This window comes from Myotis myotis, unplaced genomic scaffold, assembly GCF_014108235.1.
Source record: "Myotis myotis isolate mMyoMyo1 unplaced genomic scaffold, mMyoMyo1.p scaffold_m19_p_1, whole genome shotgun sequence".
In the NCBI taxonomy this organism is placed as follows: domain Eukaryota; kingdom Metazoa; phylum Chordata; class Mammalia; order Chiroptera; family Vespertilionidae; genus Myotis; species Myotis myotis.
The window spans coordinates 217,463,720-217,488,103 of record NW_023416313.1 but is presented as its reverse complement, the minus strand read 5'-3'; the positions used below and the strand labels follow the sequence as shown (position 1 = coordinate 217,488,103).

The 24,384-nt window shown below is 56.4% G+C and overlaps 1 protein-coding gene across 3 annotated transcripts in view; it reads right to left on the bottom strand.

The window, feature by feature from the left end:
- The window catches only part of ASB2 (ankyrin repeat and SOCS box containing 2), a 35,388-nt gene extending 17,746 nt beyond the window's left edge, over positions 1 to 17,642 (bottom strand). The window contains exons 1-3 of one of the 3 annotated variants that reach the window (XM_036315910.1): positions 17,346 to 17,642; positions 9,155 to 9,432; positions 2,097 to 2,189 (exon numbers count right to left, since the gene is read on the bottom strand). In XM_036315910.1, coding sequence (XP_036171803.1) covers positions 2,097 to 2,189; positions 9,155 to 9,360 — 299 coding nt within the window. In that variant the 5' untranslated portion in view covers positions 9,361 to 9,432; positions 17,346 to 17,642. Of the gene's footprint in view, positions 1 to 896; positions 1,139 to 2,096; positions 2,190 to 9,154; positions 9,433 to 17,345 lie in introns of those variants that run through there. The other 2 variants (XM_036315913.1, XM_036315919.1) reach the window with 2 other exon arrangements.
- Positions 17,643 to 24,384: the final 6,742 nt, after the last annotated feature.

The window sequence follows — 24,384 nt, the reverse complement described above, 5'->3', positions numbered from 1 at the left end:
ATCTCCAAACGCCTGCCACGTAGGGAAACTGCTGGAAACGGCTGAGACATGGCAAGCTCCTCCACTTCCACAGCTGGACACGGGGTCCCTTTTAGACAAGGCTCATTGGTGGCTGGAAGAGAATTAGGGGACCCCTCTGTCCTGTGGTTGTCAGTGGCTGCCTCTGGTGTTACACCAAGACCACGTCCGCTAAGAGGATTGGTGTGTACAGTGCCCGCCTCCAAAGGGATGGAAGACTGAACCGCGGGCGGTGTTAGCGACACTTCACCACCTTCCCTGAGCGCAGGGCGCCCTCACTGGCCCAGCACCTTCACCTCTGGGGCCGGCTGCGCTTTGAGCAGCTCCGAGGCAGACTCTGCACTCAGCAGCCCGCTTCTTGCTCCTGCCCCTATCCTCACCCCAGAACTTTTAGCAGCTGAAAGGCTTAAGTTCTAGGATTAATCAATCTGATTCATCAATACATTTAAAACTCTGAATGTCAAAAAGAATTCAGGGCTAATACAAATGATAACTTCTTTGCCTAGCTCATTAAAGCGACTTCATTTATTCATTCATTCATTCATTCATTCATCCATTCATCACGCATGCATTCAGAGCTCCGTCCCCCATCCTTGGAGAGTCAGTGAAGACCATGATGCCTATGACTCCCAGATCTCCTCCTGGAGCACATTCTACAGACGCGGCCCCACTTCCCAGGTGGAGAAGCAACAGGGCCCCACCCCTGTCCGAGGCTGGGATAGGCCCTGAGGGTCTCCCAGGCCAGCCCCTCTACCCTCCCACTGCTTCCTCCAGCCGGAGCGAACTTCCCCCTGACTCTCAGCCTCTCGGTTATTAATAGCTTTGGAGCTTAGATGCCAGTTCAGTGACAGACCCAGCAAGGATGATGGGTAACTGACCAGATAAGCCCTGGAATCCCCATCAACGCCATCACTGCCGCCCTGACGAGTTCCTCTCTGATGAGCGGCCAGAGCAGCCCCAGAGGGGTATGTGTCCCGTCTCCCTGGAAGGTCTCCTGGGGCACTGGCTGAAGTGGAAAGAGGCGGCCGGCTGTTCTTGTGGCCTTGGGCGAGGAGGGGGGGGGGCGGCATAGTGAGAACACTCTCAGCCGCCACCAGCCTGGTGTCCTCCCCCTGGAGCCAAGGATGGCTTCTCTGTGAGCCCAGCCAAAGTCCCGCCCCGCCCCGAGGGTGGGAGTGGCCGCTGGGGTGTCAGCCCTCAGAAACTAAGGACCTGAACAGGACCCTGGAGGCGCCTTGTCCTCTAACCTCACAGCGACTCCCCAGCAGTCACAGGAAACCTCAGCCGCGCCGAGACCAGAACCCGGGTCTCCTCCACAGTCAAAACCCCACCTGCAGCACCACGGAAGTGGGGACTCACATGGGCTGGGGAGGAGCGAAACATTGGCCATGGCCTCCTCCCCTCTCCCCAGCACAGCCGGGCAAGCGGACAGGGTGCCAGCGATGGCCCTTCTTTTCCTTTTAGCTGCTTCTGGGGTCCATATGGGGAGAGAGAAGCAAACGGGACAGAGCTATTCCCCACGGACACACCTAGCCCAGCACCCTGGTGCGGGGCTAACACATCTTCGTAATCGGTAACTCGATTATTTCTAGATTTTAGCACCTGGCAGTTAACAAATAAAGGCAACAAAGTGAAACGAACCCTGCCCCCCCGCAGTGATGACAAGGGGTGGGGAAAACTGAGACAGAGGGTGTGGCTGACTTATCAGCTCCGGCTCCTCGGAACCCCTCTGGGCCTCAGGGGTTCTAGGGCAGGCTCCCCTGCTGGGTCCCCAGGTTCAGAGCCCCCAGCCCCCAGCACTCAGGGCTCGTTCTGGGGCTCTGAGAGGCTCATCACAGTCACAGCCTGGCCATCGCTTGAGGGCCGAGTCTGTGACCACCAAGCCCAGCTCAGCAGAGCACTGGGTCTCAGGGGGACACCCTAGGAAAGGGTGTGCCTGGGAGGTCTCCCCCAGAGTGCCCTCCCGCCCTCCCCCCCCCCGCCTGGGGCCTGGGGGCAGGCTTCCCACCCCTCTCCCCCACCATCCCCAGTTGGGAGAGGAGCCTGGATGGTCTCAGGGGCAGCCCGGGGTCACTTACGCCATCTGGGAGGCCTTGTTGCGGTTGTATTTCTGCATGACCCCCTGGAACAGGCCCAAGTGGGCCGAGCTGCTCTCGGGAGGCGCCGTGGACCTGGAGGGTGCAGGGCAGGAGTGAAAGAGGGAAAAGTACTCTGCATATGAGAAGCAGGTCATGGCCAGAGGCAGGTCGGAGGACAGAGGGAGCTTGAGGGGGAGAGACTGACAGACAGACACAGGGCTCTGAACCAAAGCAGATGGCCCGGTCCGCTCTGTGCTGGACACAGCTGCTGTGTCTCGGATTATTTTTGGCCCTTGGAGGAAGCCCTGGGAGATTTAAATGACCATATAAGACAACAATGAGGTTAACCTCACCCCACTCCTGCGGTCCCCTTCCCCAGCCAACCACACAGGAGGCAGATATGAAACAAGGTGACATTCTTCACCCGGGAGGATGTGAGACTGTCAGCAGCAGGTCCCGGGATGAAAGGGCTCAGCCTCAGGGCTGGCCAGGCCCCGTCCTCACAGCGATGGACAAGAGCTTCATGGGGGAGGGGGCAGGGGAGCGGAGCTGAAACCAGGCTGGTCTTTGTCCCCACCCCACCTCGCCGGCTCCTCGTTAGCAAGGCCTGCGTCCCAGGGTTGGGAACGTATAGTAGAAAGGTGTCAGCAGCCCGGCCTGGGTGGCTCAGTGGTTGAGTGTCGACCTATGAACCAGGAGGTCACGGTTCGATTCCCAGTCAGGGCATGTGCCTGGGTTGCGGGCTTGATCCCCAGTTGGCAGCCGATCAATGATTCTCTCACATCATTGATGTTTCTATATCTCTCTCCCTCTCCCTACCTCTCTGAAATCAATAAAAAAAATTATTAAAAATAAATAAAGGTTTTACCAAAAGGATGCGGAGGAAGGTCCTAGGGGCCAGGGCATGGAGTCCGACCAATGTGGGTTCAAACTCAGGCTCTGGCACCTTCTGGCCGTGTGACCTCGGGCAGGTGAACCTCCCTGGGCCTTAGTCTCAGGGCTGAGGTCTCCTGAGTGGACGGTGTGAAGTGCTTAGCAGAGGGCCACGCACAGGGGTGCTCCGTCGTGTCCACCGTCCATTTTATCATTGTTTTGCCTTTCAGAGCCTCAGTTTCCCACCCCACCTGGCTATTCTGAAGATGGGAGGGGTGAGAGGAGGTGTGGTGGCCACTCCAGGAATCTGGTTGGGAATGGGACACGTGGCCCATGCTGGCCCTCCTTCCAACAGGTCAGCCCTGGGACCAGCGGCACCCCTCTGGGAGGGGCCCTATGGGATTGGGGAGGACATTGTTGTCAGTGACCAGCACCCTGTGGGGCATGGAGGTGCTAGAAACTTGACCCTGAGTAGGACCCACACTTCCAGGACAGGCCAGACTCTACAGACTCTGTGGGTACCTCAGCGAGGCCAGGACACCGTGGGGGGACGGGGGGTGAGTGGGCAGAGAGAGAAGGAAGGACCCCTGATTCCATTGCTCCAGCCCATCTCAGGGGGCTCCAGGTCACCCCTTCCTCATCCTCATCCCTGATACCATCGTCACCTCCTTCCCTCCCTTCTACTTGTCACCACCTTCTTTCTCCTGGGTACCCACTCCTCATTCGTTAACGCTGGAGGTGGGTGCCAATGTCATGGCCTTTTATAGACGAGGAAACCGGGACTCTGCAAGGTGGGGGACTACTCCCCCCTACCCTGCCGCCCTCCCCCCCCCCCCCCAGCCGCAGCTGCTGAGGGAGCAGAGCGCTGACACCACCGCCCCCCCCCCCCCCCCCGCCTTAGTCCTCTCCAGCTCTAAGGCCACCTGACAGGCCCTGTGGCTTTGAACAAGGCCCTGACCCTCTTTGCGTCTTGGTTTCCTCCTTTGCAAAATGAGGAGGTAGGACCCAGCCGGCCTGGCTCAGTGGCTGAGCATCAACCTGTGAACCAGAGGCCAAGGTTTGATTCCCGGTCAGGACACATGCCTGGGTTGTGGGCTCAATTTCCAGTGTGAGGCGTGCAGGAGGCCGCCGATCAATGATTCTCTCTCATCACTGATGTTTCTTTCTCTTTCTCTCCCTCTCCCTTCCTCTCTGAAATCTATTTTTTAAAAAAATGAGGAGGTAGGACCGGGCCAGGGGTTCCTCGCTGCTGTTGTAGCCGTGGAGTCTTTGCTGAAATGAACTCACGTGGAAAGTCCGCGTGTCAAACAGATGAGAGACCAGCCCACTGGCCCTGAAACCCCGGGCGCAGCACTATTATCTGCGCTTGCTCCTGGCCCTGGCAGGGGGAGAGCACTGGGCAGGCTTTGGTCTCCACAGGATCCGGGGGTCCCAGCCGCCCTCAACATCGGCCCACGTGTGGCCTCCCATTTTGTAAATATCATTTGAATGTTATTACAGGTTACTAAGCTCCAAGGCACGTTACCCTGTGGTGCTAATGACAGAAACGCATCAAGGTTCTCCAAGTCTAGCATTTCACTCTGCTGTTCAGAACATCCGTGCATCAGTGAAGCAAGAACAAAACGCCCCGTGAAGATCCAGCCCAGGCCGGTCAGCAGGAACAGACCAAACATTTTCCCTCCCAGAGCTGGAATGTTTTCAGCAAGGTGGTAGGCACCGGTCAGGTCCCAGACCCCACCCCAGGACGAGGCCCTCTCTCTGATGGCATAATAACAGTGACAGCAACCGTGAGACTGTGCGGCCGGTGGGGTGGCAGCGAGTCGGCGTGCAGACAGCCCCTGGGATTGTGCCTCCTGTCCACGGCCCCGCCATCAGGATGGAGGCCGGGGGTGTAGTGCTCTCACTTCGCAGAGGAGGAAACGGGCAAACCGAATTAGTTCAGCAAGAACCTCTCAGTTCCTGCTCGCTCACGCCCTGTACCAGCACCTGGGATGCAGACCAGTATGGCACTTCTTTTTTTAATATATGTTTGTATTGATATCAGAGAGGAAGGAAGAGGGAGAGATAGAAACATCAATGATGAGAGAGAACCATTAATTGGCTGCCTCCTGCACACCCCCCACACTGGGGATCGAGCCCGCAACCCGGGCAGGTGCCCTGATCGGGAATCAAACAGTGACCTCCTGGCTCAACCACTGAGCCACACCAGCTGGGCCAGGGCACTTCTTTTCGTTGATCCTCAGGATGTTCAGGGGCCGGCGGGACGTGAGACAAGGACACGCACACACAACCGCAGAGCCGCAGGGGAGGAGCTGAAACGGGGGCAGGAGGACTTGTTCTGGGAGCCCTGACATTGTGGTTAACTGGGTGTTAGGGGCAGGCAGGCGAGTGCTCCGAGCTACTGAGTCCTGAGTCTCAACGCGGCTGGAGGGGGAGCCAGGCCCTGACTGGGTTCGTGCTCTCTCTGCTGAGGCTGCAGCGGCACTTCCTTCCCAGGCCCAGCGCAGGGGAAAACCACAGGCTGACTCATCGGACGTGAGAGGACCCTGGGGGGATGTGGGCGCAGGTCATGCCCTAGAAGAGGCCCAGGTAGGGGCCTGTCCTTCGCGTGGGCGGGCAGCGCGGGGGTCAGGAGTGCAGCACCATCACCGGCTCCCCACTGCCCCGTCCTGGCTTCCGCCTTGGGGAGGGACTGTGATGCCTTGATGAGAGAGAGAACCATTGATCGGCTGCCTCCTGCATACCCCACACTGTGATGCCCGCTGGCTTCTTGGTGAATGAGAAGCCTAGCTGCCCCAGGGAAGGGGTTACCTTGGCTGAACGCAGGTGGCGGCAGGCATCTTAAAGGGAGGAAGCTCACAAATTCAAGAGTCTGCCCTTGCCCATCACTGTGCCCAGACCCTATACCTGTACTCTCATCTGGTCCTCATACCCACCCTATGTCAATCAAGCACAGGTGTCATGAGTACAGTGCCTGGCACACAGTAGGCACTTGATAAACTTAAATGAATGAAACAAAACAAACCAAAGCCTTTGGCGGGGTACTACCCCATACGGTGATCACAGTGTTGGGTGGCTGCATGCCAACACCTCAGATTCCTGGAGAACCAGCCCTGCCCTCTCGGGTACAGAGAGGAGGGGCTCACACGGCATTGCCACCTCCATCCCGTTCCCCCGGGTCTTTAGGATCAGCCTACCTCCCATGAGAATTCTGTTTCTCCCTCACCCATTGACCACGCCATCCTTCCTGTGCTGGCCAGAGAGGAATCATAGAGAACAGGAATTCCAGCTGCCACGCCTGCCTTCCCACACACGCATAGCCGAGATTGGTCGAGCGCTTGCTATGTGCCAAGCCTTGTGCTAGGTACATGGCCCAAAGCATCTCATTTCATCCTTGAGTCCACTTTGTGAAGGAGATGCAATTGGCTCCCTTTTGCAGATGAGGAAACTGAGGCTCAAAGAAGTTTGCTTCGTCTACCCTGCTTGGTGAACTCCTATTCATCCTGCAAAGCCCACCTCCTTGACTAAGTGTAAAGACCCTTTCTGTGTCCCTCGGAAACCAAGACAAGCCCCTTTGCTACACCTTTCCTGTTGGGTCATTAGGTACTTCTGTGCCTTTTATACGCATTAGACTTCAGGCTTGGACAGGGTGGGGACCAGGCCTGATCCACATCCAGGTGCCAGGAAGCTGGCACCTCAGAAGTGCACCGTGAGTGTGGATGGACTGATTCGAGTGGTTCACAGTGCATACACATTGGCCCAAGCAAGTTCCTGCTTCATGCTTTCCTTCTTAGTCTTCTCAGAAATGCAACCTTAAATAAAATGCAGAAGTTCAAAGACTGAAGACCCAGCTTCCTGGCCCCATTCTGGCTGGTCCACCCCAGTAACCTTGGGGGCGCCCCCTGTTCTGTTCCTCTCTGGCCAGCAGTGCACGAACCCTACTTCTCCTCCATGGCGTGGGAAGTCAGACCTGCCTTTCAGGGAGCCCTCGGAGGGCCAAGGAAGATGATTAGCAAAGAAAAAACGCAGACACAGACCACAGTACGGTGATCACCAGAGGGCAAGGGGGTGGAGGGAGGTAGAGAGGGCAAAGGGGCATAAATGGTGATGGAAACACACTTGACTCGGGGTGGTGAACACACGATACAATATACAGATGATGTATTACAGAATTATACACCTGAAACGTACATAAGTTTATTAACTAATGTCACCCCAATAATTTCAATTAAATTTTTTTTTTTGTGGGGGGAGAGTGACAAGATGCAGGGCTGAATTCTTCTCCCCTATATTACCTGTACCTGGATAGTCAGTGAGGGTCACATGACCTTGAATAAGTCATTTTTCTTCTCTCTGAGCACTTTTTTCTCAGGAGGCTGAGTAAGTGTTTACACTGGCCTCATGGTGTGTCTCTGCTTCTTTCTCCACTAGAGGAAGGAAGAGGCCAGAGTCTGGGCGCGGACTCCCGGGTGGGGCTCCCGCGCTGGGAGAAGGCTGCGAGGCCCGGGGTGCTGGCTTGTGCTGAAGGCTCCGTGGGAGGGAGGCTGCTCTGCTCTCTGATCCCTCCTGAGAACGAGGACGCTGCGGTCTGACTGACGCTGAACGAACCGGCCAGGACAGGAACCAGAGCGGCCCCGAGCACAGGTCACCACGAGTCCTTGGCTCTGGGCTTCTGTTTCTCAGGTTGAGTCCCCAGATGGCACGTCCTCAGGGGCAGCTCCAGAACCTGGAGCCTCCTAGCTGCCCAAGGAGGCTGCCTGCCTTCCCTTTTAGAAGGGACTCCCTGGTGACAGACCTCCCGGGCCTTTGGCCAGCCTGCCTCGCAGAGATGGTCCAGCCTGGGCAAGGGCCAACGTCGCACCATCACCTACCTTCCTCCCTATCAGCTGGGGCTGGACACGGGAAAGGTCTGTTTATTGTTGTTGCTATTATAACTGGAGAAGGAGACTGTGTTTCAGAAAGGTGAGGTGAGTAGCCTGGGGCCACATAGGGAGTCAGCCAGCTGCTGGAGACAATGAGATCTGAGGCCCAGGCCCAAGATAACACAGTTGCAGCAGCCCTTCCCACCGCTGTCACCCACTTCCCAACACACACGCGACTTGGACTCCTGGCGAGCAGAGCATCTTTTAAATGTATGTATTTCTTTTCTAAAAGCTCTAAGGTCCAGTGCTTAATCAAGTTCCCGGCTCCCCGCCTACCCAGACGGAGTCCTTACGGCCCCCGCTGCTCATGTGGGGAGTCTGAGTCAAGATGTGCGGTGAGTGCAAAAGACACCAGATTCCAAAGACTTAATATGAAAAAACAAGTATGTACACATCTTTTTTGTGATTTTTTTTATATTGATGATAACATTTTAGGCATAAGTTAATTTCACCTGTTCTCTCTACTTTGTCATGTGGCTCTTGGGACATTCAAAATGGTGCGTGTGGAGTCCAGCTGGCGTGGCTCAGCGGTTGAGCATCGATCTATGAACCAGGAGGTCACGGCTCAATTCCCGGTCAGGGCACCCAGTGTGGGGCGTGCAGGAGGCAGCCGATCAATGATGCTCTCTCATCATTGATGTTTCTATCTCTCTCTCCCTCTCCCTTCCTCTATGAAATCAATAAAAAAAATATTTTTTTTAAACCACAAAAAAATGGTGTATGTGGAATTGCAACTGTGGCCTGTCTCATACCTCTGTTGGGGTGCTGCTCTAGCTGGTCGCGCTGCTGGGAGGATGGGGTCATGCTGAGACGGGGGTGCAGAGCAAGGGGGCAGGATCGCCTTGCTGGGAAGATGTCACTTGCTTCTCAGACACGTTTCCCCAGGGAGACTGCACAGATGGGGTTGGGAGCTCTGGGCAGACTCGGGTATCCGTCCACTGCATTCAAGCATGCAGTCAGCAGTGCAAGGCCCAGCCACAGCCCAGGCTCTGCAGCACCATCTCCTCGCTGTGTGGTCTGAGACTAGTTACTCTGCCTTGAGCATCAGTTTCTTCATCTGTAAAATGGGAATCTAGCACAGAGCCTCCTAGAAGGTTCGTAAGAGGGTTAAATGAGGCAAAGTGCATGTAGCACCTCACACAGCACCTGGCACTGTCAGAGCTCAGGAAGTTCAGATAATAAATGTACACCATTTTGGATTTGGATTAGTAGCACTTGGGATCGGCACCTTATGAATGGCCCAGGTGACCTCTCCTGGCTTACCTGGTCCATGGGTAGAAATGGGCAGGCTGGCGGTTGGCACGTGTGGACAGGGAGGCCTCAGTAGTGGTTGGGCCCCGGGTCTTGTCAGCCAGACTCTGCTCAATGGCCATCTGGACCAGCTCCTCCTCGCTCAGGCTGCTGTACAGGCTGTACTCCTCGTTCCCAATGGCACGCTGTGTGCCCGGAGCACTGATCTCCGTGGCCATCTCTTGCACCTCTCACCCCGGTCTCCAGTGGAGACACTTGGTGGGGAGGAGGAAACAGCAAATCAGAAAACCCTGTGAGAAGACCAAAACATCCTGGTCACTAACAATTTTGCAAAGCATCTATGTTTACCCACTGGGAAGTCTCTGCTATCTTCCGGCATCCACGAACCTATGAACCAGCCACCCATCTGTCCTTTTATGCATCCTCCCATGCACCCATCTGCCCATCCAACCTTTCATGATCCTATCCATCTACTCATCTACCTATCCATCCAGTCATCCAACACCCACCCATCCCTCCATTATCCACGTTCTGATCATTCTGTCTGTCCACCTACCCATCCATTTTCCATCCCTCCTCCCATCCACCCAACTATACATCTATCTATCTCACCAACCATCCACTCATCCACCATTCAGTCTTCCATTCCAGAAGCCTCTCGCTATGCATGCATGCACCATTGATGAGGGATTACTTATTGAGCACTGACTCTGTGTCAGGCACTGGTCTAAGCACTGGTGATACAACAATGATGCCAACCGACAAAAATCCCTGTCCTCACGGAGCATTCACTACAGTGCTCACATTCCTTCCTTCCAATTACCCAACAACATCTTCTCCCGGCATTTTTCCATTTCTCGGCACTGCGCGCTAGGGCTCATACACGGGCCTGTTACCTAAAAGCTCGTGAGCTAACTAAAATCAGTTGTTTTAAAAAAATTGACGTGTTAATTCCAGGGACTCTCTTTTTAAAAAAAGAACAACACACACACAAACAAACAAACCCACACATGCCTCAAGGAAAAATAAACACTGGTTGAGTCAAACTGCTTCTAGGAAATAAAGTAAAATTAATTAAGCCTGATTTTCGTTTTGACTGGCTGACAAGCAGCTTGACCGTAGGTCTATGGTTCTGAGCCCTGGCTGAACATAAGAATCACATGAGGTCTTTTTAAAAATATCCAAAATACTAGTGCTATAATCTGGTTTGCTTGGCAAATGCTCACCCCTCTCCCTGGAGGCAGAGTAGCCCCTCTCCTCTCCCCATTGAGACTGGGCTTGGCCATGAACTTGCTCTGGCCAGTGGATGCTGGTGGACGTGGTAAAGCGGCCACTTGACTTGGCTTGTGCTGTGGGGCTTGCTCTTCTGCCATCGCCGGGAGAGGAGCTCCCCCTGGAGGCACTGCCCTGCGCTGGGCCCCAGAGTGAAGACACCCGGGGCAGCCTGAGCCCAGCCGCACAGAGGAGCCCGGAGCGCGCCGAGCGGCAGGGCCTGCACCTGAAGCTGAGTAGCCCAGCCTGGGCAGCTTAGATCGGCCTGTGTGCAGATGAGAATAAATGATTAGAGGGGGTGCTTGGTTTGCAGCCTTGTGGCTCTGGGTGAAAGCAAGCATTTGATGGGGACCCTCCAGGCCCTCACCCCAGGCGTTTGTTGGCCCTGATATGGGCTGATCATAGGCATAGGGACGGCACTCAGCTGTGTGCCTTTCCCTCACCAGATGCTCTGGGAGGTGAAGGCAGCAGGTGATGGTCTGCAAACAATTCCAGACTTGCCAGACCCTACCCCGTGTCTCAGAGGGTATTCAGATCTTTTCCATTTGTCAATTATTTCATGGCCCGAGGAAAGAGAGTTGTTTTTTTTGTTGTTGAATTAACTGGGATTAGTTCTGCAACACCTCCACTCCTTCCAGGAGACTTGATGCTCCCATTTTACAGATGAGGCAATTAAGGTGAAGGGAAGGGAAGGGAAGGGAAGGGAAGGGAAGGGAAGGGAAGGGAAGGGAAGGGAAGGGAAGGGTTGGGTTTGCACAGAAAAGCTGGAAAGATAGGATTTGGAGCCCAGTTTTCCAAACTCAAATCTAGTGCTCCTTCTGGGAATCCCAAGAACACTGATCCAAGTAACTGGCACACACCCGGGGCACACACGTGGGATCTGAGCAGGCGGGGGCAATGTTGTCTCCTCATCCAGCCGACCATCGGGCCTACACCTGGACGAGGTGCCCATACAGATGGACGAGGTGGGGCCGACCTTGAAAGGACGTGAGGGCTCTGCCTTTGAGAGGTGAACTCCCCTACCCCTTGGAGGGCTTGGCCAGCGCTTGCTTTCCTCCCAGATCCTCCGTTTGGGAGGATCCTTGGGTAAGTTCCTCATCTACAGAATCCTGATGCACAGAATGGAGACACTAGTAAATGCTGTTGTTATAGGGTTTGTGGGAGAATCGAGAGGGCTCCGTGTGCACAGGCTTAGTGCTGGGCCTCACGTGGTGCCAGGCTCTACAGGAGGGGACTCCCCGTCACCGGGCCTATGCAATTACAGGCTGGGGTGTCTGCCAGGGACGGGGGCCTCTCCCCGAGAGCAGGTGGGGCAGTTCAGCCTCAGCAGAAGCGGCAGTTCTGAAGTCGCCTGTGGGGTCAGCTTGGCCGGGTTCGAATCACAGCCTTACCGTCTATTAGCCCTGTGACCTCTTAGAACCTTAGTTTCTCCGTCTGTACAATGGGCACAATGAGAGTATCTATGTCATGGCAGGGTGAGGGTGGGGCTGGGCCAGAGGTCCTGCCTGCCTCCTCTTGTGGCCTCAGTTTCCCCTCGTCTTCACGCTGCCCAGCTTGGTTTCTGAGGCCTCTGCCTGGGGCTGGGCCAAGTTCCAGGCCTGCGTCCTGGAGAGAGGCCAGCAGTCTCAAGGGACCCCTGGACGGCCAGTTGGAACAAAAAATAGCCTTTCCCAGGGAAAGCGGGAGTGCAGTGGGCTTTGCCCCTTTAAGGCCTGCAGAGGGAGCGGTGCTCAAGGGCAGCCAGTCCACAGCCAGCTTGCAACAAGCAAAACTGGGGCCACCTGTCCCAGGTGGCCTCTGCAAAACGGGGGTAACAGTGGCTCTGACAGGGTTCCCTGAATTAACGCCGAAACACACGCAGAACAGTGCTCTTTTACGCCGGGCCTCAGCCTCTACATCTGTGAAATGGGCATAGAAACATGGGCCCTGCAGAGCTGTGGTGAAGATTAAATAACAGCGTTTGAAAAAGTGGTCCTTCCTGCCCTCAGTTCCTTCCCCTCCCCACAAATCCAGGATCGCTGACAGCCAGGGAACTGGTAGTGGGGCCTGGCACCAGGGGAGGTGGGACTCTGTGATGGTTTGGGGGCTGCAATGGGAAGAGTGGCTCCCTGGGTGTCTTATAAAAAAATTTGGGGCGGTGGTATGGAACATGGCTGGGAGGGCAGGGGCAAGAAGGGACCTGAAGCCATCCTCTAGGACCCCGAGCTCCCCCTCAGCCAGGGACTTGGGTCAGGAGTGTGAGTCTTGGTCAGTCCTGCAAGTCAACTGCACACAGGCTGATCTAAGCCACCCTTCTCATCCTTAGGCTGTTTATAGATGGAGTCAATATCGCTGCTCATCTCCCTCCCCTCCCCGCCCCTCCCCTCCCCTCCCTCCCCTCCCCTCCCCTCCCCTCCTCCCTTCCCTTCCCTTCCCTTCCCTTCCCTTTCCTTCTCTGCCTTGTCACCTGGCCAGTCATCCTTCCAGGCGCAGTTCATGCATCTCCTCCACCAGGAAGCCCTCCTGATTCGATGGCTGAGGCATTCTGAGATGCCTCCAAAGGCACCACTCACATTCTGTTGCTCTAACTGCCTGCTATGAGCCTGTCTCCCTACAGAGTTGGAAAACTTCTGAGGCGCAGTTTATATAAAATTATCTATCATCCATCCATCTATCTATCTATCTGCCTCTCCCCAAAGTTTCAAGGTCTTCCAACCATCACACGACCCTTACTTGAAGGCAGTCCTAGCAACTGGCCGCTCGGGCTCGCCTGGGGTACGTGAGGAAGTGGGCACTGGCCTAGGCTGTTCCTTGGCCCCCCGGGGTCCTCAGCCCTGTCCCTGGAAATGCCCAGTGAGTTTATAACGAAGCTTATCTTTCTGATCTGCTGCCCCTCCCCTCTCCAGAAGGGTCCTGCGAACTCTGAGGGAGCACTTCTAGCTGGAGGGCTCGAGGGAGTAGCCATTCGCGAGCTCTCTCCCCTTCCTGATCCCGTTGCTTTCAAACCCAAACCACAAATACAGCCGGTGCTTGTGGGTCCCTGCTCTGTTCCCGGCCACGTTCAAGAAATGCACCACTTGACCTTCTCGGTTCCCTGGGGTGGGCATGGGGGTAAGATTCTTCCCATTGGCCAGATGGGGAGACTGAGGCCCAGACTGTAAGGGGCAGAGTGGATGGAGTCAGGCCTGCCTGCCCCTCTTTTCATCAGACCCTCTGACAATGAGAATTGGGCAGTGGCCAGGGGTTAGTTACTCTGGAAGTTTCTGCCCTGGCTAAGGGATGAGCCGGCCTTGGGAGAGTGGAATCCAGGCCACCTCGTTTGACCCACACACAGGGGCCGGTCAAAGCCGCAGGTGGGCCTTTGCCAGGGGCGGTGCTGGCAAGCCTCACTGCTGGTGTCCAGGGCTTCGCAGCTGCTGGGAGTTTAAGCCTATTGTCCAGGCTCTAAAGATGCTAAGAGCTCCTCCCAGCATCACTAATCCCAGACTTTGATGCTGGTTAAAGCTCTGGCTCCCCGGGCGCCAGGACCTTAGGCCTCCGGGCTTGGGCCAGGGTTGCTGATGTTACCAGGGAATCTGCTCAGGGCTGCAGGCCTCAGCTGACCCCACACACAGGCTCTTCTCCCTGGAGGCTGGTGTGGGGGGGGGAGGGGGCGGGCAGGGGGAGCTGAGGCCCAGAGAAGGGGCATGACCGGCCCAAGGTCACCAGGTGGGAGGTGATGGCCAGTGATTTGAACCTGTCAAAGCAGGCTCTGCTCCCACTCCCACGCCCCCAGACACTCTGTGCCAATCGGGAGGGAGGGGGGCATCGATCTAAGACTCCATCTGAAATGGAGGCGCCATGAGTACCAGCTAAGAAAAGCCTCAAAGAATGTCAGCTTTCCATTTTATTTCTTTAGGACGCAAGCTGCTGACTCTCCAGGTCCCTGAGTCACCTTCGCCTTCGCCTTAGCCCCCCAAGCGGGGGACACTTCTCTGCCCTCCTGGCCCTGCAGGGTCTGGCCCAGCACAGCTGCCCCTCCCGCACCTCCCCTGGCCCATCTCCTGCCTCCTGCGGCACCAGGCCCATCAGTGGGGTCCGGCCACATGCAGGTCTGCACACAGGATTGCAGGCCCCTGGCCCAGCTTCTGCCCAGGGCTCAGGGGACGCCAGGCTCTGCCATCTGTGCCAACGGCCCGGATGGGAGTGAGGCAGGGCGGGGCTTGCCAGTCCAGCCTGAGCTTCCAACAGCGCTGCCCGCCCCCCCCCCCCCTCACAGCCCAAGGGCAGCTTGCCCAGCCCTGTTCTGGGCACCAGGAGAACATGGCCCCTCACCTAGGCCCCTGGGCAGCAGAGGGTTCTGGAAGCTCCAGTCCCAGACTGCAGGCAGAGTGGGAAGGCTCAGGGGGGTGGGCAGGTAGGGGTGCCCTTCCAAAGCTCCTCCCCACTCCCCACTCCCCACTCCCCACCCTAGGGCCCAACCTCAGGGCCAGCTACAAATCTTTTAATGGAGATCACAGCAAAGTCATCTGAGATCTTTCTCCTTTCTGTCCCCCCGATTCCTGCCTTTATGTAGATCAGTTCCTTCTCCTCTCTCCACTTCCCTTGTCTTTCCGGTCTTTCCCACCCCTCTCTTTCGTGCCCTCTTCTTTAGAAAGTGCAGGCAGGTAAGGAGCCACTCACTTTCACGTCACCACCACCAGCCCCCCAAACATTCCCCTCAACCACAAGGCTCTTCACAACTTCATTACGTTCCTGGGCATTAGTCCAAGAGCAGGTGCTAAGGATGAGAAGTCACAGTAAAACCAGTCCTGTGACAGCTGCCTCCTCCAGGCAGCCTGCCCCCCTGCAGCTCGGCAGTGGAAGGAGATTTCTGTGCCTCCTTTGGGAAGGCTCTCTGGGTCTGGCCTGTCCTTATAGACAGGCATCTGATGACCCCTGCCTGTGCCAGGGACAGGTCCTTTTACTGCTGTGTCAGCCCCCTGGGCAGCTGCAGTAGCATTGAAGGTGGGCACTGGAGGCTAATAGACCAAGAGGCCAGGATTTGATTCCCAGCGTAAACACCTCCTAGCTGTCTGGCTTTACGCAAGACCCTTAACCTTTCGGAACCTCAGTTTCCACATCTGGAAAATGGGAGTGACAATCACCTCTCACTCATAATGCCCTTGAGAAGAGTCAATGAGAAAAATGGCCACAAGCACTGGGCTCAGTGCCTGGCTCGCAGCAAGTGCCCGGGGAGTGCTCACGGAAGTTCATTGTGTTGTTATCCACTGTGAGGTCTCCAGGGGTGGATCATATGGAGGGAGGAGGAAGAGGAGACCCCCTCCCCCACAAGGCACTCATGGCACCATGAGTCAGAGGTGATTGTCACTCCCATTTTCCAGATGTGGAAACAGGTTCCGAGAGGTTAAGGGTCTTGCGTAAAGCCAGACAGCTAGGAGGTGTTGAAGCTGGGAATCAAATTCTGTTTGTGCAAGAATGGATGATGCAAACTAGAGTGGTGCCAGGTGGAGGCCTCTGCCAGCTCCTCAAGGGGGGGGGGGTGCTGTAAACAGGCCTGTCACCAGCTGTCGGGACCCATCGACTGCTTTGGAAGTGATTGGCGCATCTGCCCCTGGCAGCCTCGCTGCGCTCGGCCCAGGCCGCTGATGGCAAAGGTCAGGCCTGTGGCCGGTGTGCTGGCCCAGCTGGCTCTGCCGGAAGCCCTGTGAACTCCTCCGGTCCCAACCTCATGCACGAGCTGAGCTTTCCCTTCATTGAGCTACTCTCTGCCCCCTGCAAGGGGGAAGGGAGGGGCTCGGCCCCTGCCCAGCCTCGGGTCTCCATCATCTACCTGTCCACCCTCAGTCGCCGCCTCCTGCCTCCTCATTCCAGTCCATTCCCTTGACTTCCTGAAGTCAGATCCTGCCTGCTCCTCCTCTGCTCGGAAACAATTAGAATGTGTCCCATCTTCTTTTGTAAAATATGTTTTCACTGATTTTTAGAGGAAGGGAGAGATAGAAACATCAGTGAGAGAAACATCATTGGTCAGCTGCCTCCTGTATGCCTCCCACTGGGGAATGAGCCCACAACCTGGGCATATGCCCTGACTGGGAATCCAACCAGTGACCAGTTCATGGGTCGGCACTCAACCACTGAGCCACACCGGCTGGGCTGTTCAGCCTTCTTGACTGACCTGGTGGGAACTGCATCTGCCTCCAGCTCCTCCTCCCAGCTTCACCCTGACTTCTGACCTCCACGGCCCTTTGCCGTAGCCACACTGCACTGTCCACAGAGCCAGACCCACCTTGACTTGTCTGCCTTTGCCAAGCGGTCCCTCCACCTGCAGTCCCTCTCTCCACCCCTCTGTCTGATGCCATCCTGTCCGTCCTTTCAAAGACCACCTCCTCGTTGCATGTGTCCTCATGCTTACACACACACACACGCTCACACGCACAGTATTCCTGCGTCTCTGCATTCCCACATAACATTTCTCATTCTTTACCTTGAGCCCTAGTTTTTGTTTCCAAATTCTATTTCCTCTCCTAAACCCCAGGCCATTGCAGGCCCATCATCCTGGCACCCTGGTTGCTATTGCCCCACAATACCGGGCACACATAGACACTCCATGAAATTGATGCCCCCATGCATGAAAATATCTATTCACCCGAAATAAAAGCACTTCTGAAAGTCATTTGTCTGACACACATTGCCCAAGGCCTGCGAAGCAACAATAGCATCATTGATAACTCCTTTTGCATTTCCATTTTTAGAAGTGCACCGCAGACGGGTATTCTGAGCGAGAGTCCTCACAAGGATGGATGAGTATATGCAGACGGCTGCTCCTCCGTCCCCCAGATCTGACATGAAAGTCACCGGCATGCTTCATCACCCAAGAAAGCAGGAGAGAGAAGAGGGAGACGCAAGAAAGCAGCGTGGCCAGCCAAACACCCTCGCTCGAGGTCTGCATGGGAGCGTGGAAAGCGTGCATTACCTGCTAGGCTCTGCCTCAGGGGGCCGTTCAGGGGGGATGCAAGGATTTTCCTGAGAGTGTCTGAGTTCAGCACATGCTCCCTGCGTGTTCCTTCTGCCCTGGCCCTGCGAGTCTGGCTGCTCCGCCTGGCCGCTCTGAAACGCTGTCCTTTGAAGCGGGGAGTTTATTTCGGGCCCACCGCATGACCAATGATGCAAGCCAAACTATAAGATGTTATGGAGCTCAGATTTCCTGTTTGGAGATTGCACGGCGGAGGCTGTGGTCCTGCCTTCAGCTCCTCCAGGGCGCATCAGCTGCGGGCTTCACTTGGGAGCGCATCTCCGCGCGCGTTGGCCCTCACGTGACATCATCCTTTGTGATCCTTGGCATGGAGGCCATATATGGGTATGTTTCTGGAACTACCCGGAGGGAGCGAGAGGGGAGAGGGAAGCAGAGGGTAAGAGACGGACAGGCAGGAAAAGAGAATGGAGAGAGAACTGGGAGATAAAGAGACAAGAGCAAGGGAGAGGGACAGGGTGGGAGAGGTGAGAAGAGGGAAGAGGAAGCATGAAGAGGATGATAGAAGAAAGGAAAGGGAAGAAAGAGGGTAATGAGAGAGGATAAGGAATGAGTGTAGAGAAGGAAAGAAAATTATAAAAAACAGGAAGACAAAGGCAGAGAGAAATTGTGACCATTTAAGAGATGGAAGGGGGGGAGAAAAAATAAAGTAAAAGAAAGAGAAAAAGGAATAAGAAAAAGCATGAATTGAAAGAAAGAGAGGGAGAGAGAGAGTCGGGGGAGAGGGAGGCGAATGGGAAAGGAGAGAGAGAGAGAGGGAAGCGAAATAAAAGGAAGGAGGGGACACAGGGAGGGTGGAGAAGAGAGAGAAAGACGGGAGGCTGGGAGCTACTTAGAGAGAAAAGGGGGAATGGAGGAAGGAAGGAAGGAAGATGGGCTGAATGAGAGATCGGGGAGAGGGAGACAAGGATCAAGGGGTTCAGTGTAAACAGCCTTTGCAGAACTCGCCGGGGCTGCAGCAAACAGCGGAGGCTGACATTTGCAGGTGTCAGGGTTCCAGCCGCTGGCTGCTGTGCAATGAGGCTGGAGCCACAAAGGACAGCGGAATAAACGAACCAACCAGCACGTGGGCCAGCCCTGGACAGAGGCACACAGCAGACGGGGCCCTTCCCCCAGGCGAGGGAAGAGGATCCCTGGGTGTGCAAGGGAGCAAAGGGCGCCTCCTGTCAGTGTCAGGAGGCAAAGGCTGCACACAGCCCCGTGCATCGAGCACCCAGGAGCGTGCACGGGGCGTTCCAGGTGCTGACACGCCCACATACGCATCCAGATCCCCGGCCGCAGAGTCGATGGGCTGAAATGTACACTTGGTCCATTGCTCTCCATGGCAAACAATTTCCATTCCGAAGGCCCATTCCCCTTGGAGGATATGGGATTTATGACAGGAGACTGGATGTATGATTTCTCATTGACTTAAATGATTTCTTATTAACTCAAACTCAGGAGAATTCAAGATGCCTTTACACTCACGTGGAATATTCCACCTGAAAATAAATCTCAGTGAATACATGGTTCCCTGGTGTCAGGCCAAGGTTCTGGGGGTCTGACCTGGTGCTGAGGACAGGACCTGTCCCAGGCTGTCTCCCGGCTACTCTGAACTGTGTGTCTCTCCAGCTGGGCCAGTCCCCCCGGGCCACTGTGGCTGCACTGCCCCTCAAGCTCAGCCCCTCTCAGATCCTGTGTCATGGTGGGGGTAGGAGAGAAGGGCGGAGAGGGGCTGTTCGATTCTCTTTGCTGTTTGGGGATTTTCCTCGGCAGGAAGAAGTTCTAGGGCTCCCTGGACTGCATCCCTGGGGTCGTGCTGCTTCTATGCGCTCCCCGCTGAAGGCAGGACACAGGTCCCTCTGCTGTCTGTCACAGAGGCCTCCCCAGATTTGGCCTTTGGAAGGTGGCCCTCGGCCTTGCCTCTCCCTCCCAGTCCAGACAATCCTCTTAAAATTGACAGAACTGGGGAAACCCACTCTCCCAATCTTGTTGATTTGTGCCTGGACTCAGCTTCTGCAAACCAAGAGCTCATATTGTGGGCGAAGAATCACAGGGAACACAAAGTGAGCTGGAGGTGGACAGCAGAGGCGGGGGCTGGCCAGGCACACTATGACTAATAAGTGACAACACCGTCCTGCTGCATTCACAGCCTTTCCAGCAAGTACTATCATCGCCCCATTTCACAGACAAGGAAACTGAGGCTCAGAGAGGTTGGGGAGTATATCCATAGCCCACAAGGTACAAGTGATGGTGACACAAAACCAATGCTTTCTCTGCAACTCTGTCCCCTACATACCGAGAAATGCAAACGTTGGGGCAGGACAAGGGGCCCCACAAGATACAAATACAAATTGGTGACTAAGTACTTTTCCTTGGCCCTTATCTCAGCCCAGTTGGGAGGCTTGATGCTGCAAGCGCAGGTCCACGGAGCCTGTGGCGTGGACAGGCTGGCCCCTCGGTTGACATCACAGGTTATTCACCTCCACAGTGAACAGGTTGGGCGAATTTGGCGGTTCCCAGGCCTGACTGTATATTAAAACACCCGCCTCTACCCAGAGATCTGATTTCATTCATCCGGAGTCAAGGCCTGAACAACACTGACTATTTAAAACTTTTGATTGACGGAAAATATACCCCCACCCACAGAAAAGTGCACAAATCTATGTGTACAGCTCAATTCGTTTTCACCGACTGAGCATGCCCAGCATCCAACTCTAACAGAATATTACCAGCACCCCAGTACCCCCCTTTAGCGCCTGCCCTCGTCTGTACCCCACCACCCAGCACTTCCTGCCAGGGTGGTGGCTCTGAGCAGCACAGGTTGTTCCGAACTTCATATGAATGGAACCGCACCTGTGTCTCCTTTCGTTCGACAGCATGTTGTGACATTCATGCGTGCTGTTCCAAGTAGCTATGGAGTGCTCCTTCTCATTGCTGAGTCGTATTCCACGTCACTTATTCTACTGTTGGTGGGCATTTGGGTAGTTCCCAGTTTGGGCAATTGCGAACATTCAGTACATGTCTTCTGTTGGGTAAACGCCTGAGAAGCCTTGGCCTCAGTGATCTCTGGGGCCTTTCCGGGGTCCCCAACTTTGTACTGGCCCCCGAGGCAGTCCTGTGGAACAGGCCTCCGGGGAGGGTTTTATGGGGACAGAAAAGGGTAAATGAGGGGTTGATGCGGAGGCAGAAACCAAACAAATGGTCGACCTGCTAGGGAGCAAGAAGAAGGATGTGACCCCCAAGGGAAAGCCCCCAGGATTCGCACGTGGCCCCAGGAGGGCTCTCTCTCCCAGTCCTAATGGAACCTTCCCCACCCCCCACTCTCTAGCCCCTTTACCTGTTACATATTTACTTGTCATGAGCTTATTGCCTGTGTCTCCCATCTGTGCACTGCGATCTGTCAGTACCTACAACAGTGCCTGGCACAGAGTAGGCACTCATTAACTATCTGTTGGATGAATGTGTTCACATTCAAGCCACACAGATCCTGGGGGCTGTGGCCCTGATTGCCAGCCTCAGCTTGGCTCCTGGCCACACACTCACACACACACACACACACACACACACACACACAGGCACACAGACACACACACACCGTTATTCGTAGGAATTCATATGAAATTAAACCTGAAGGGAAGCCTGGTGTGTGTATGTGTGTGCGTGCGTGTGTGCGTGCGTGTGTGCATGTGCGTGTGCGTGTGTGTGTGTTTCTGCACATGCACTAGGAGGCAGTTCGTTGAGTCCCACACCTAGTAGGCCCAGAAAGGGAGCCAGACCCTGCACATTTTCCTCATGACAATGACACCTTTTCCAGTGACAGGGGGTGGAGTGGGGTGGAGGGAGCGGGCATGGGGGTCAGTGCCAAGTGCCGGGACCGCTGTGACCCAGAACGGAATATCACCTGCTAAAATAAGCAGCCTGCAGCCTTGGCATCCTGGCCCCATCCTTGGCTGCCTCTTGATATCAGTTTATTTTGGTCTCAAGAGATGAAGGGGAGCAGACAAAATACTGATCCTCACGCTGGCAGTGTGGGGGAAGGACAGAAGGCAGACGGTGGGGGTGGGGAGGGCAGTCAAAGGCCCCATCCCCCTTCCTTTCTTTAAAATGGGCCCTGTGCCCTTTGGGGTGTGGTCAACTGGCATCGTCTTTCCTCTGGAACACTCAGAAACCACCCTGCTCACCCTCCCAGCTCAGGGGCCAAAGCAAACTCCTGAGAGAGGAAGTGTTTCTATATCCAGAGAGCAGAGTGAGGGGTAGCTTTCACCCTCTGGTGGGAGAGGCAGGCCAGTCTCATGCCTTATGACACCCTAGGTGTGGGGCACACCTCTGGGATGAGGGATCGCCACCAGGGCCCTGGGGACTGGCCAAGGCTCCCTGACCCTGGCCCCATTCTCTTAACACCCCACACGCCTGGAAAGGGGGAACAGTGGATCTTATCAGGGTTTCCATCCTCATTAGCAGATCCAAGGTGCAAATTCCACCGTGGGACTTGGGCTCTTAACAGCTGGCCGGGCCCCTCCTGGCTCATGACTGACCCTTCGGACAAGAGTGGCCAGGACAGAGCAGCAGGACAGAAGGACATGGCCGAGACTCAGCCAACATCTCAGTCTCGTGCTGTAAATGCCACACCCCCTCGTGGGAATCTCCAGCCATCCTTGACCGGCAGCGCTGAGAGATCCCGCCCCAGGCGCGGATGAGATATCCCGCCCCAGGCGCGGGGTGAGAGATCCCGCCCCAGGCGCAGGGTGAGATCCTCGCCCGCACTCGGGCCTGCAGCCCCGGGGAAAGGAGTCAACTGCAGCAGAGGCCTGGCCCGGCCCTGTCTGTCTGTGAGCCCCGAGTTTCTCCAACGAGGGTCTTGCCCCTGGAGGTGTCCTGGGCCTGGTGGGGAGGTGCTGGGGACCAGCCGCGTACAGATGACATCTTCCTTGCTGGGAGCTGCCACCCACATGCAATCAGCACCACCTCATCCTGCTCCCAGCACGGGCACTGCCGTCAGATAACCCCAGTCGTGCCCTGCTTGCGGCGAACCCTGGCCAGAGCCCTGCCCCCCTGAATCTTCGTTCCATCCTCTGAGATGGGGGAGTGACATCTCTCCCATGGCTGTTAAGGGGTTCCATGTGACCCCAGGACTCCAACAGTCCACACAAGGCCCAGCACCCGGGAGACACACACCGTAGGACCACTTCCTGCCCGCCTGCGCCCTGCAGGGGCCATAGGGCGGAGGCGGCACCTCCTGCGGGTCAGGCGGGTCAGGCGTCCAGTGGCCTGGGCTGATCCGGCCCCGAGGCCGCTGGCTCCGGGGGCCGGCAGGCTCACATGGCCCCGCTGTGGCTTGATCTTACCGCGCCTGGGTCACCCTTAGGGACGCGGGAGCAAAGCTACACCCTGAGTGGCCCACATGCCCGCGTTAGCTGCTGGGAGCAGGCTTTGCATGAACCTAGACACACTGAGAGCAGAGCTGTGGGAAGGTCCTCTCTCACGAAAGACCCACCCTCCTTCCCAGGGATCAGCCACCGGCCGTGGGGATACTGCGCATCCTGCCGGGAGCCCCTCGCCATCAGACCAGGTTTGGGGGGGGGGGGGGGGAGGAGAAGGCAGAGGCCTCCCTCGGAAATGCAGTCCCAGGCCCAGCCACTCTGGAGCGAAGGCGCTGCTCCAGATACCCAGCTGTCACCCATTTGGCACCGGGAGGCGGCTGCGCTGAAGGGCGTCTGGCTGCTCTCAGGCTCCGGCTTCCGCCTCGGCCTTGCTCCTCGGGGAATCCAAAGCAGCCAGCGGCGCGGCATGGCACAGGTGTCAGCCAGGCCTGGCACTCCGGCAAGGCCCTGGCTGGCTCTGGTGGGGAGGGCCAGGGTCTGGATGTGGGGCCGCTGGGCATGCCGGGGGTGGGGTCCTGACATCTGGGGTGGGAAGGGATGGGCAGACGCCTGGTTTACCAGCCCCCCTGGGACCCGGGCACGTGCATGGCCACCCTGTGAGGGAGTCGTCCTCTCCTGGTGGAGGGGCCCAGGCCCTTCGGGGACCTGCCTGAACGCAGTGGTGGCCACACCTCCACCCACACAGCCTCTGTCCCACCCAGAACTGGAGGGGCAGAGAGCAAGGTCAGGACTGGAAGGTCCCCGGGTCTTCTGCTCCAGCGAGCTGCCGTGGGAGGGGGAACGGAGCCCGGGGAGCTCGGCAAGGCTTCGCGGAGCCACAGCTTCCGGAAATCCATTCGGTGCTTTGCCACAGCCCCCGCCCAGCTTACAGTGTGATCTTAGTAATTGATCATCACCTCATGCCGTAGACTCTAAATCCCAAGGTGTCGGGGCCGTTGGCAGGAACCCCACCGCAGCCCGGAAGGCAGGCTGGCCTTCCTCATGGGCACGTTTAAGATGCCCGCTGCCCCTGGAGACTCCCAGAAATGCTTGGGGCTGGAGAGGTTGTGGTTTGCAATAGACCATCGCCCTGATGAACAGCTTGAGACTATAAGCCTGGGCATTTGGGTGTCAATGTCATCGTGCCTCCCCCATTCCGATAGGTTAAGCTGGGGTCACTCCCAGCACAGACTCGCTGGTAAGGTGACTGCCCCCAGATGTCCCTCCAGAGCCCAGTGGCTAAGAGCACAGACTGGAGTCATCTGCCAGCTTCACCACTTGATAGCTGTGTGGCCTTGGACAACTTACTTAACCTCTCTGAGCCTTGAGGTGCAGGGGAGAAATGACAGTACCCATGTCTCACAGGAAGCTTGCAATAATTAACGTAAATAAATACTAGAGGCCTGGTGCACTTGGGGGCAGTCCCTCAGCCCGGCCTACACCCTCTCGCAGTCCGGGACCCCTCGGGGGATGTCCAACGATGGCTTAGTACCGCTCAGCCTAAGCTGGCAGTCGCAGTTGGACATCCTTAGCGCTGCTGTGGAGGCTGGAGAGGCTCCCGCCACCGCCCCTGCACTCACAAGCCATGAGCCCTGGCTTCTGGCTGAGCAGCACTCCCCCTGTGGGACCGCACTGACCAC